This window comes from Melanostigma gelatinosum, assembly GCF_949748355.1.
Source record: "Melanostigma gelatinosum genome assembly, chromosome: 9".
In the NCBI taxonomy this organism is placed as follows: domain Eukaryota; kingdom Metazoa; phylum Chordata; class Actinopteri; order Perciformes; family Zoarcidae; genus Melanostigma; species Melanostigma gelatinosum.
In genome coordinates, this window is record NC_136642.1 from 18065532 (window position 1) to 18078748 (window position 13217).

At 40.8% G+C, this 13217-nt stretch overlaps 1 protein-coding gene across 1 annotated transcript in view; it reads left to right on the top strand.

The window, feature by feature from the left end:
* LOC306781607 (CUB and sushi domain-containing protein 3-like) overlaps positions 1–13217 on the top strand; it is a gene marked incomplete at both ends in the record, with an annotated part of 193213 nt that overhangs the window by 53076 nt on the left and 126920 nt on the right. Inside the window, 12 exons of the mRNA XM_079274535.1 lie at positions 78–190; positions 1313–1390; positions 3672–3759; positions 4616–4740; positions 5167–5288; positions 7630–7733; positions 8076–8188; positions 8511–8693; positions 9373–9699; positions 10364–10558; positions 10881–11019; positions 11926–12113. Coding sequence (XP_079130661.1) covers positions 78–190; positions 1313–1390; positions 3672–3759; positions 4616–4740; positions 5167–5288; positions 7630–7733; positions 8076–8188; positions 8511–8693; positions 9373–9699; positions 10364–10558; positions 10881–11019; positions 11926–12113 — 1775 coding nt within the window. The remainder of the gene's footprint in view (positions 1–77; positions 191–1312; positions 1391–3671; positions 3760–4615; positions 4741–5166; positions 5289–7629; positions 7734–8075; positions 8189–8510; positions 8694–9372; positions 9700–10363; positions 10559–10880; positions 11020–11925; positions 12114–13217) is intronic.

The following is a 13217-nucleotide window of genomic DNA, read 5'->3' on the forward strand; positions in this document are numbered from 1 at the left end:
AAGGAAGCTGTGCAGTTGAATTGAGGTTTAAAACGGATAACATGTGTTTTCGTTTATTTGTGACTCTTTACATTCAGGATAACTGGGATGAATATTCCAGCACCCATCATCAGCAACAAAAACTGGCTGCGGCTGCATTTTGTGACCGAGAGCAACCACCGCCACAAAGGCTTCAGGGCTCAGTATCAAGGTAAGACACGGTTACTTCATTTGCACATCGTAATAGAGGGACCCCTAATGAATACGGATCATCGTAAGATAAACACACTGCAATTACAACACTGTTTTTGATCTTTGTTAACTGAATATTAAACAGTTTGATTAATACCCCCTCTGTAGAGGGCATTAAGGTCTTTTCTGCTTCAAACCATTGACTTCAAAGGGCCTTGTTAATCCAAATAATTTAAGAGATAAATACCGCATATCCTTTCCTCTTATAAAAACTCAGCTCTGTCAGCTCAATAATCCATTACCCTGACATTGTTCTATGGCGTGACTTTAAAGTCACAGTGTGTGCTGCTTATACTATACCATAAAGGCTTAAAGCCTGGCCCCAAGCCAGATCTGAAACCTGCACCTTCGCCATAAACGGCTCTATAAAACTTTCAGTGACTTGCATGGGTGGCAACTCACTGTAAATAAAGACATAAAATCAATTGCATGAAAAATCACGTTTCTTATCTTATTGCAGTGCATTGTTGTGCCGTGTTTATGCCGCAGTGTGCTTTTTGAGCATTGTGCTTTTAAAGGGTTGAATTAACCATTCGACCTCCAGTGCCGTTCAGACGAGAGGCCTCGTCTCGCTGCTTTCAAATTCAGAAAATCCTTGTTTTTCTTTGATACGGCATTCATTGCTTTTGGCTATTCTGTTGACACTTCGAAGTTATGACAGCCACTTGCATCACCTGCCTTGTGTGTGCAATCGGTTTTAATTCGACTGTCTTAAAATGTAGCATTGCAGTCCTTGGGCTGCTCGTTGATACTGCGTAGTATTTAGCTGTAACCATTAAATCTGCTCTGAACAATCAATTTCCATCCACTGTTTAATATGTCTTAGCAAAATGAACACGCAATCATGAGAAACTAATTTAGGTTTTATAGGATTGCCAGGGCAACCCTCAGGAATGCATCAGAGCCGTTGGACTCATTTATTTTGAAAAAGGATGCACTGCACATCAGTAGCAATTACATTTTTGATGTTCTTCATAGGACCAAGTATTATCCAGAGAAAGAAACACTTGAACTGTATCTTCTCACATCTAATACTGTAACTTCTTTTATCTAATTAACTCTTTCTATTGCTCTCAACCAGTGAAAAGCTCTGGAGAGCTTAAATCCAGAGGGGTAAAATTATTACCAGGAAAGGACAACACTAACAAACTGTCTTTGAGTAAGTCTTTTCTTTTTCTTATGCAACTGTTTTCATTGTTTGGATTTTTTGTTGATGTAGGGCTTGAGTTCTGAGTCTTTGTTTCCTTCTTGTCTCTTTGCTGCATCATTTGGTGAAGGAATTAAGCTACAGTACTAGATTTTGCAGAAGTGCAGTCTCTTTTTCTTTCTGATGACCTATTGACCTTGTTGTCCCGGAATTCCTGTCCCGACACTCAGCTAAATCCTGCCTAGTTATGTGTATCTTACCAAAATGCTGAATTTGATCAGCTTCAGTCGGCCAAATCCCCCTGTGTGTCATTCTGTACGATTCAAGCAGCACATGAGGTCGACTTATGTTCATGCACTGTGTGATCTACACACACGGCAGTAGTCGAGGCTGAGTGACCACTCACTTGTCAGATGATTTGTGTACACTTCAGACCGAAGTGACTGCATTCTAATTGCTTGCAGAGCTCCGTCATTAACATAAATCTGGAACGCAATTCCCTCTAACTCCACAGTGTGCTAAGCACTTCAGTGATAACAGGTTGTAATCTTTATTACCTTATGTGTCATAGATTCGGCATTGCATTGAGACATGAATAATGCAGAGGGCTGTAATCTTTTCCACAAGGCAATGCTGTGTATCATTGAAAAGACTATGAAAACATGCCTCATATGCCTTGTGGATTCATTGCTTATAATTGAACCCATAACTGTATTATTACCAGCAACAATTAACTTCAAAGCTAATGAACTTCCTGAAAGAAGTCAAAGAAAGGAAACGCATGCTGGGTAGAGCTTCTCACGGAGATGATGTCTTATGGCAAATATTAGAACAAACCTTAATGAAGATTAGGATGCTACGTATCGCATGAATTTAATTTCCAGCGTGTGCGTCTTTGTTTTATGATGCGATGAGCTTGTTAAAAGTCCTTTAACCTCGCTACGTTTGCAGCGTAGTCAAGGCTATACTCTATATGAAAGTATATCTACAAGGCTTTATCTAGTGTGCTTAAACCATTATTATGTATGAAGAGTCTCCCTGAGTGATTATTGTAGCTCCTGAAATTGATAGTTGAAGGTTATTAATCCTCTTAGTCCCTGTTCGGCCCAGATATATTTCCCTCCATTTTGTCCAGCTCAGGTAAGAGGGTTGCATTTACCCTTGGCACTCACTCGATATCGCAAAACACTTGTGTGTATCTACACAACAGCGCTGCCAAATAACTGGCAGTTGAAAGTCTCGGACTTTAAAAGAGATTAGGTTGATTTATCCGACTTACTATCTGACTCAGGGTTTCGCGATGTACCGTCAAAAATGTACTATTGATTTCACGTTGATAATACACGTATATGACATTATTGTGTAAATAATCTACAATCTTCCGAAATCACGCTTTTATAAAGATATTGTTACAAACTATTTCTCCACCTCACTACGCTTGTATTTTGTGTGGAATTCATTTGCCAGTAAAATAGACAAAACACACAATAAACAAAGTTCAGCAAGCATTACAATGTATTTTCTATAGATATGGCAGTACTATTGTTGTCGTGAATTATTTTGGCCACGATCCTGAATCGTGTAGTGAACATCTGGTATTGTCACAGTGTTTCCCACAGAATTCGATTCTATTTGTGGCGGTGGCTGACGGAGGTTGCGTACGTGTGCGAGCAAACCTCAACAACCTAGCTGTATTCCAACGCTCATTTATAGCTGTTGCTAAGCTCCTCATATTCTGGCTAATAACTTATTCAAAGAGGTCGGTCTGTGAGATTGCCAGTGTTGTTTTAAGAACACAGATCGACTAACTTATCAGTGTTAACTTGAATGCATCCATTTTGGTGCAGAGGCGTTCACGATACTAACCATTTGTGAACTCTGGACTGATTCTGTTCAGCCGTCTTCTCCTCGCGATGAAGCCCAAAACCATCCTTCCTTCAGTGCCTGGTCGTGTTTTCATTAAGAGTGTTGCGTGAAGAGGAGGGGATACTCAAAAACAGGCCGTCAATGTGTTGGTGAGAGAGAGCAGGAGGGACAGGGAGGGGCTAAGCAAATCAATGCAATGATATAAGATTTTATCCAATTTGGCAGTCAATGTTGATATTGATATTGCGAGCCGCCACAAATGCATCAATGCATGCGAAACCGTGACATGATTCTGTCACCAAACATCGCCACGGAACGTTCAAACAGAGTTATCTAGTATTCAAGTGCTTTTACTGCAGTGGGGTGTTTTCTGAAAGTCCAGAGTATTTCTCTCACAGAGTTCTTGGTCCTTCTCTTTCCCTCTCAGTGAATGAAGGAGGAATCAAACAGGTGTCTAATTACTGTCCTGACCCAGGGGAGACGGAGAATGGCAAACGGGTCGGCTCCAACTTCAGGTGAGTTGGTGCTGACGTGAAGGGGCTCAGATTTGTGTCCAAGTTAAGGAGCGTGGCAGGATGCTCTCCATCCAATTTCAGTAGTATGGCATGCAGCATATTCCAAGTATTGCTGTCACTATTTATCAAGTCAACAAAATCTGTGTGCACATAAACCCAGTTTTAGTCTTGTTGTGACAACCTGCTGTTACATTACGATCACATATGGAACGTGTTCTCTATTTGCCAGGGTCATGGATAATCTTCTTGCTAATATCATGAAGTATAGTCTGTCTTCTTTTTCATGAACCAGACCCAATCAGCTTTCAGGAGAGAATGACATACATAACCACTTCAGGACTATTTTCTTTGACATTTTGTCAGAATGCAACACAGTGAACTCATTTAGAAAAGCTCAAATATTGAGCCAGTTGGAAGATTGAGCCACCTGTCACAGTTACGTCTACTCTCAGGTCCCTGCACTACTCAGTGTACATTTCCTTGTCCATGAAATATATATATATATATCTTCTGTGTCTCTCTCCCCTGGACTATGTTAGCTTGCAATGTAATTCATTTCTATCATTCATATATGAACATAATGGAGGTGTTTATCAGTTCATCAGCATTAAAAGGTGTCGCTGTTTATCATTTTTAACTGGGACATTGGTATTCTAAGTTTTGGGAATGATGGCAATTAATAATTAAATTGATACATTCAAATGTGTCCACTGAATTCAATATATTGATGCACAGTGCAATGTACACCCGCTTATGAATGACATTAAACAAATAATGATTCTGATATTTCATCGAGAGACATTTTTCAGGAATTGATTGCTTTTCCAGGCGTTGATAGTGTTTGTTATCTCCTCAGCATCGGAGCAACGGCTCAATTTACTTGTGATGAAGACCATGTGCTACAGGGTTCCAAAACGATTACCTGCCAGCGCGTAGCAGAAGTCTTTGCTGCTTGGAGCGACCACAGGCCCGTCTGCAAGGGTGAGCGAGGCTTCTGAGGAGCTAATAAACTAATTTGATTAAGGCAGTGCCTCTGGATATAGGCTCTGTGCAGATAGAGGAAAGTTCATTTTTGTTAATTATGTATGAGGGCCTCTGCTGCAGTACTTTTCCATTCCGAAATGCGCTGCCTGTTTTTCTATGTGTCATAATACCTGGAGCACCTTTTAGAATTTGATTAATGAAAGTGCAGCTAATAGACCTTCTATCTACTTGTGCAAACAATATATTAACTTTCTGTCATATTACAATGCAGGAGTTATTGCTCTCCCGTCTGAGCACATTTATTGTGAATTGTGAAATACAATCCAACTGTATATTGTATTTTAATACATGTTTTTGAACAATCAAGAATCTTTTAACTCAATGCGTTTATTGTTCTTTGTCTTCATGTTTATATTATTGCAGTAAAAACGTGTGGGTCGAATCGACAAGGACCCTCTGGGACTTTTACATCCCCTAACTTCCCGATCCAGTATGAGAGCAACTCCCAGTGTGTGTGGATCATCACAGCCAGCGATCCAAACAAGGTAGCGCAATAGAGTCTGGGTTCTTCTTTGAGTTTCTACTGTTTTTTTTCTCCTGTTGGACCAAGTCAAATGAAAACCCACTGCTATTGTTGTCGTCTGAGGACAAACCAAAAAACAGGCCTTTGGATGCCCAATGACTTTTCGTCAGTTACAGTTGCTTCAACAGTGTGCAGCTCAACTCGTGGTTTTGTGCCGTACTTATTCACATCTGCTTTAGAGCATAAATAAATCTGTTACTTTCAAGATATAAATACCAGATAATATCAGAGAATTATCTGACGTCAGAGAAACAGTGTTTGCCGTTATTACCTGCAATCCTATCAGGTTATAATTACTTTGCTATTGCTTGTAACATTTACCTCAGAACAGTCTCTTTGCACTGTAAATATGGTATATATAAAAATGAAATATTGGCTTTTATTTTCGTTATTAATTTATTGAAGAAATCCCTCGGCGTAGATTATGAAAGTATTCAGTATACGTAATATTATCCCATTTGTCTTTCTCGTAAACAAGTGTAACAGTCCCTCATTAGTGATATAGGAAACACAAAGAGACATTGTTCCGTGATCCCTTCATTGAGTAAACCCTCACCTTTTCACATTCGAAAACTCCCTCCTACCTGTGGAGTCGAGCATTTGTCTGGACATTCCTGGATACACATGTATGCATGGCTCTATTTTCCAAGGGCTTTCCCAGGTGGGAGAAAGGTTGCATAGAATATGCATGTATTTTCACTTCAAATTCAATGTCACTGTCCCTCATTATTGCACATAGCAGTGAGTTGCATTTCAGTTTGCATCAGACTTGGCTGCTTGCAATTGAGGAATTTGCTTTATTTGTGTTGGGGAACTGAATTGGAGAGAAATTAAGAATGAATGAGATCAGCTTTTCCCCAGTGTGAAGAGGTCAACGCTGTTTTCCTAATGGTCATTGCTGCTCTCTTACGGTCCGTCAAAGCTGGCTCTCCGTCGGTATTCCAGTGAGATTCGTATTCATACACAGGGGTGTCAACTAAGTGCTCTCCTGCTAATAAACAACAACAAACACACACTCAGAACTCACTAGGACTGGAAAATGCCAAAGATTTGTGCCGCCGAGCCCTCTCTGAGGCAAACACGCCATTGACTTGGCAGTGAAACTTGGACCATTAGTGTGATTACGTAATTATGCTTACACGTGCGTTGTAATGAGGCTGTTATGCATGGCTATTGCTCAGGCATTGTCCTCCCAATGGCCATAGAAAGGGATGTTAAGGCTGAGCAAGCAGCCGTCATATGATTCTCATCATGTCATTACAACATCCTTTGTTTCGTCACTAATCCATGTCGGCCAAGTGTAGGTTGAGATAATTTGGCTTTATTGTGTCATATTTCTGCAGCAGACTCTGTTTACACGGTTATTATCAGTGTAAGCGGCAACCAGCTTGGCCAGTGAGTATGTCATCTTTTGTGACGTTGTGTACATTTCTTAAGGGAAGAAAGATCAAGACCAGTGACAGCCGACAAATATAGCTCGAGGGTTACACATTTTGGACTCTCAAATTTGCCTATCACGATTGGTTTTCAGTGTTTAATCTGCGCTAATCTGTGAAGAGATGCTGCTGTCACTTTCCATATTGCTTTCAAGGATGTTTGCGGTGTCCTTTTGTTTGCGAGGTCTGGCCTGAACCGGCACTATTCGTTGAAGCCTTATTCTATAAGCAGTCACACATTTGATGTGAGTTGAGTTCTAGGTTTGTCTTTTATTTTCTCTTGAGTTCATTGTTGGTTTCAGGTTAAGGGGTAGTTTCTGCATAATTGATAAAGTAACAGAATGTAGGCTATATTATGCAACTACCTTATGAGATAAGAGGAAGTCTTAGGTTTTTACAGGATTGATGCAAAAACGTAAGAGGCATTACGTAGGCCTTTCTTTAGCCTCTTTCAGTTCAGCTGTCTCGAAGAAAACTCTCTAAAGGCCAGTTATTGAAATGAGCAGCCATGTTGTGAATTTCATATAAATGAGATGTCGGGTTATTTGGTAATGCAACGTGAGAACCATTTTTAATTACTGCTCATCATTGAGAGGGTTTGGCTTATATGAATGAATGCCACCAATAGTAATGGCGGTCGGTAGAGCTGTTGGTTGGAACCACTTGGGTGCAGTTGGGTCCAGAACAGAATGGCTTGTATTTGAAAAAAATGTTTCTGGCAAAGAAATTGTTTAACATGTCAACATATTTACATAAACTGCACTTCTTGTGGGGAGACTTGGATGTAAATGCTTCAATCGTATGTTTCCAAATACTATTAATGCTCTCAAGCACTGCCATGCTAACACCCATTGTATTTTATTACAGGTTATTCAGATCAACTTCGAAGAGTTCGACCTAGAAATCGGGTATGATTCGCTGACAATTGGAGATGGAGGGGAAGTAGGTGATTCTAAAACAATAATACAAGTGTAAGTACCACTTAAAATACTTCTTTGGATGTGTATTGCTACTATGGTATTGCTCATGCAGTCAGATATCTTGCAGAGCTGGCTAGATCTGCATTTGTTTGGATAATTTGATTGTTAGATTGTTTGATATGCAGAGAACCTTTGGATGAATTGAATGCCTTTTAAGTAAAGGCTTGCTTTGTAAAGGCAAATTCTGTCATGTTCTATATTTACCATCAAACAAAACTTATAGAACATTGAATTTTTGTTTCAATACATTTTACAAGACCTTTTGAAAATGGTGTGAAAGATGAAAGTGGGTTCTGATACCATGGTGACTTGTTTTTGTTTCCCTGTCTGCAGGCTGACTGGGAGCTTTGTTCCAGACCTGATTGTCAGCATGTCCCATCAGATGTGGCTTCATCTTCAGTCTGATGAGAGTGTGGGCTCGATCGGCTTCAAGATCAACTATAAAGGTACACAGACTGTAGTGCTTATATCATCTCTCTCTGTCTGTATTCATGCCTCTTTCAGTAAAGCAAGGAGTCCATTTTCCTGTCTGCCTTTCGGTCCTAGCTGTCTGGCTGCCTGCCTGCCTGTCTCTCACTTATCTATCTCCTTCTAAAGAAACTTTCTTAACCAGGCTCTCAGACTCTTCACCTGGACCTTTATAGATAAATGTTAAAGAAGAAAAAAAGTACCTCAAAGTACTTGGCTTGACTTAATTCTCTACTTTTCACCCTTTCCTCTCTTTCCATCCCTCCCTCCTTCCTCCCCTCCTCCTCCTTTCACCCACAGAAATTGACAAAGAGAGTTGTGGTGACCCTGGGACACCTCTGTACGGTTACCAAGAGGGTAGTGGCTTTCTAAATGGAGATGTTCTGCGCTTTGAATGCCAGTTTGGATTCGAGCTCATCGGGGAGAGGATGATAACCTGCCAGAACAACAATCAGTGGTCGGCTAATATCCCCATTTGCATATGTGAGTCCATAGTTCTTTTTATGACGGCAAATGAAGCAATTACTTACGCGCTTGGAAAGTTCACAATGACACGAAGCTATTGGAGGATTGATTGCAGTGTTGTTAACTGGCCATGCAGTGCATTGTGTGTGTAAACATATATAATGTAAAATGGGAAATTGATAGGAAAGGGTTGCCTTGTTATTTCAAAGAGAAGTACATAGGGTACACACTGTTAAACTATACAAATACTCAGGAGAAGGGAAGCCTTTACAACACTGTACATTGTTCTTTCTCAAGACAACCGAAACCCTTCCTGTAAGTTTCACTGTACCAAACCCAAATACTTAACAAAAATCAATCTCTGGTTCCATTGGGACAGCGTGCAGTGTTCCTGTGCGCTTATATGGCTGTATGTCTGTAACTTTGTACACTAACTCCTCTGTTCCCACCCCCCTTAGTTTTATTTTGCTCGAACTACTCGGCACCCATGGGAGCAGTGGTGTCTCCTGATTGCTGAGCTAGTTATACAGGACTGACATTGTTCTATACTGATCTCTGTGGCAAGTCCTGTCATGGCACAGTCCACAGTGTGCATTGTCATGTGACCAGTGAGAGTTGCAGTGAAACAAATGGCCTTGCCTGGGATGTTAAACTTTTAAAATCATGACTAATATATTTCGTCCCCTCTATCACACAGTCCCCTGTTTCTCCAACTTCACCGCTCCCATGGGGACAGTGTTGTCTCCTGACTACCCAGAGGGCTATGGAAACAACCTGAACTGCGTGTGGCTCATTATCTCTGAGCCTGGCTCCAGAATCCACCTAGCCTTCAATGACTTTGACCTGGAGCCCCCCTATGACTTCCTCACGATCAAAGACGGGGATCAGTCAGGAGCCACAATACTAGGACGCTTCTCAGGGGCCGAGGTTCCTTCCCACCTGACGTCCAACAGCAACGTCCTGCAGCTGGAGTTTCAGGCTGATCACTCTATGTCTGGACGAGGGTTCAACATCACTTATAGCAGTAAGGGGATGTTTGAATCATAGCAGAGTAAAGCATTTAGAAACAAATAATTGCATCCACCATTTTCCTTTTATGGTTAGAGATGAGTGTGAATGTGTCCTTGCAAATATCACGGCTGACTGAGCCCTTAAATTTGTGTGCTTTTCAAATACTTACAAACAACTAACCAAAGAAACAACAATTATCAACGGTAAAGTGCAAATAAAATGACATATATCTTATTAATGATAAAGGATGGGATGAAGTTCAGCAGCACCAGTCATTGGTGTGTGTTTGCATGTTTTCAGTCTTTTTGAAATGAATGCTCTCAGGAAATGAGCTTTAAGGAGAAATGATACTACGTTGCACCCCAAGTGAAGCGTGAGTGCCTTAACAAAACAAAAAGGCAGCATTTAGGATGGTGCAAACAGTTCCTAACTCTTGTGCCTCATTGCCTAATACAACACCATTGTAATTATTTTTCTCCTGACAAAGGCACAACAAGCTCTGCAGACATCGACTATTGTCATCCTCAGGTGTACAGAGCAGACCTCTGTTAGTTTGTTTTGTCTCCCACAGACAGCTACATCCATTTCCCTTATCTCCCGACTCCTCAAAGACCCCATTTCTCATTCACACAAGAGCGTTTGTCACCAGATCGTGTTCTCTCTCTTCTCATTACAAGCTTTCGGCCGTAATGAGTGCCCTGACCCTGGCATTCCGTTGAATGCCAGGCGCTTTGGGGACAGCTTCCAACTGGGTAGCTCCATCTCAGTGGTGTGTGAGGAGGGCTTCATCAAGACGCAGGGAGCTGACACCATCACATGCCATCTGGAGGAAGGCAAGGGGATGTGGAGCGGACTCATCCCCAAATGTGAAGGTATACTGAAATAGAATGGCGGATAATTGTGTGGTTGGTGGACAGATGTGTCAGCTATTGAGTCAGGAAGAGAGAGATGGAACAGAAAGAAAAGTGAGTGGGTTATGTGGAACATGCAGCTCTACTACAGGGTTACAGCCCTTTAGTGACTCATCCTATATTTATTTTCGTTCAATGTTTTTCATGTGTGTACAAAAAGATTACTGAGTGACATAAAACAACGGCTGTTCCCTTCTCTCCTGTCCGATCGATTTATGTGTTTAATTTATATCTTTATCCTCCCAATCCCTCCCACCACTCTTCCCCCTCTCTGCTCTTCCAGCTCCTTGTGGGGGCCACTACTCAGGGCTGTCTGGTGTCCTCCTCTCCCCGGGCTGGCCAGGCTACTACAAAGACTCCCTGAGTTGTGAGTGGGTCATTGAGGCCGAGCCGGGAAGCTCCATCAAGATCAGCTTTGACAGGTTTGTATGACAGTGCTGCAGCAACTCATCCGTGGAAGAAAAGAAAAAAAGATACACACATACTCGCACACAATTTTGTATGTACGTATATCCACATACTGCACTGCATCTGAGTACTATTTATACACATACCTGCATATATAGTAGACACACACACACACAGACAGAAAGTATCAATTCATGCACTCGCGTATATGTGCTCAGACACAGAAGGCGTACCTCTATCCCTGGAAGCCTCTGAGTTAGAAATAGAAAATCAGAAGAGGTGGAACACAGTCCTGGACCTAGTTTCCAAAAATGTTGAAAGCCTCGAGTAAGTCTTTATTTTGCTTACTGGCTCGCGCTCACTTCCTTAGAGAGCTGCAATAAAAAGGAAACAAATAGTCTTTGCTCTAAGATCTTTATTTCCGACCATTAAGGAGCGAAACCATAAAATGTTCATATTTTATAATCAACGCTTTCTTAGTGCTGACACACTCCTTTGTAAAGAAACAAAGACTTTTTTTTCTCACTTTAAAGGAGCCAAAGTTTTCATAAGCCGAGTTTATGCAGCTTCTTTTTTTTAAGCTCTTTGCGTTCAAAATAAAGAGAAGTGTGGCTTCTCTCTTGCTCAAATTATCCCAAGGTATTTTTTGATGGCAATATTGGAACTGTATTGTCACTTGTTTGATGATGTAGAGACCTGGGAGTGACCATGGATCCATACCATTTCAGGTTCCAAAGAAAGTCATTGTCATGCAAGCAATTTTGTTTTATTTATCTCCATACAATTTGAATCTTTTCTCTGCGGACAAAACTGGGTAAATAGCTTCAAATTGTCTAATCGGTCAAAAGCAGAAGTAATGTTTTGAACACAAATAAGTGTGTGCTCTGCATCTCCCTCTCTCTGCTCTCTTTACTTTTAAGGTTTCAAACTGAGCTCAGCTATGACTTCCTGGAAGTGCATGACGGCCCCAACCTGCTCTCTCCTCTGGTTGGCTCTTTCAATGGAACCCAGGTCCCTCAGTTCCTGTTTAGTAGCAGTAACTTTCTGTACCTGCTTTTCACCACCGACAACAGTCGATCAAACAGTGGATTCAAGATATTATTTGAAGGTGAGAGTGTTACTATTGCTGCATGCACTGCAAAACATCAGGAGTTATGAATGCAGATTATTCATATTTTTGCTTTTCATATCATGTAATATAATTTAATTGATTTTAAATTTGATATGTCAACAATAGGAAAAAGGGAGACACAATTCCAAGTATGTGGGGTTTAAATTCAATTTAAATTGATCTGCCTTTCTTGTAACACTTTATAAGGTTTCTTATCTTATATCGTGCTGGGCAACGATTCAAATATTTAATCGCGATTTATCGCGAAACCGGATGTTGTCTCACGTTAATGTTTCCGCTAACTTTCAAAGTCCTTCGCTCGCTCCCGATCTGTGCCGTTTAAATGCGTTTACCGTGAATTTCAGCATATAGGTGCACTAACATGTAAGTGTCTGCTGAGTTGACCACGGAGATCTGAGTGTCTGCTGACTTTACCGCAGCGATGTCCAGTAGTCTCCAGGGAGAGCAGCGGAAGTCGCCTTTTCTCTACTGCAACCCTGAAGGGACATCATATCTCGAATACAAAACGATAAACATGAGACAGTCTGACTATAGGATGTTTGCTGGCTTTTATCCCACTGTTCTTGTTGTTATGTATATGTATTGTCTCTTGTCTTTCAATTTATAAAGAAGAAGAAAAAAAGAATTAGAATTATAATAAATTGAAAAAATGCTTTAACGCGCGATAAAATAATTGTCGGCGTTAATTAATGAATGCGTTAACGCGAAATTAACGCGTTAACTTGCCCAGCACTAATCACCACTAATGTTAATCGGCCCTTTTTACAACCATGTTATAGCAGGGTAATGACATAGCTACTGTGAAAAGGACATGTTCTTATGGATACCTCACAGTTCTTTCAGGTTCAGCAGCTGTTTAAAAACCCCATTGTTATCAAGGTCTTTTGTGTGGGAGGTTATAGGGAATAGCTCTTGAGTGAAATCAAAGCCAAACTTGAGGATAAAGCCCGCTGCACATCTTAACTATAGAGGTTAATCAATGTAGCTTATTAAATAATGGTGTGCTGTAACTTGTAAATGTCAATACACACTGAAACTACATAGCATTAAATGTTCAGTGCAATATTGGGAAGTTATGTC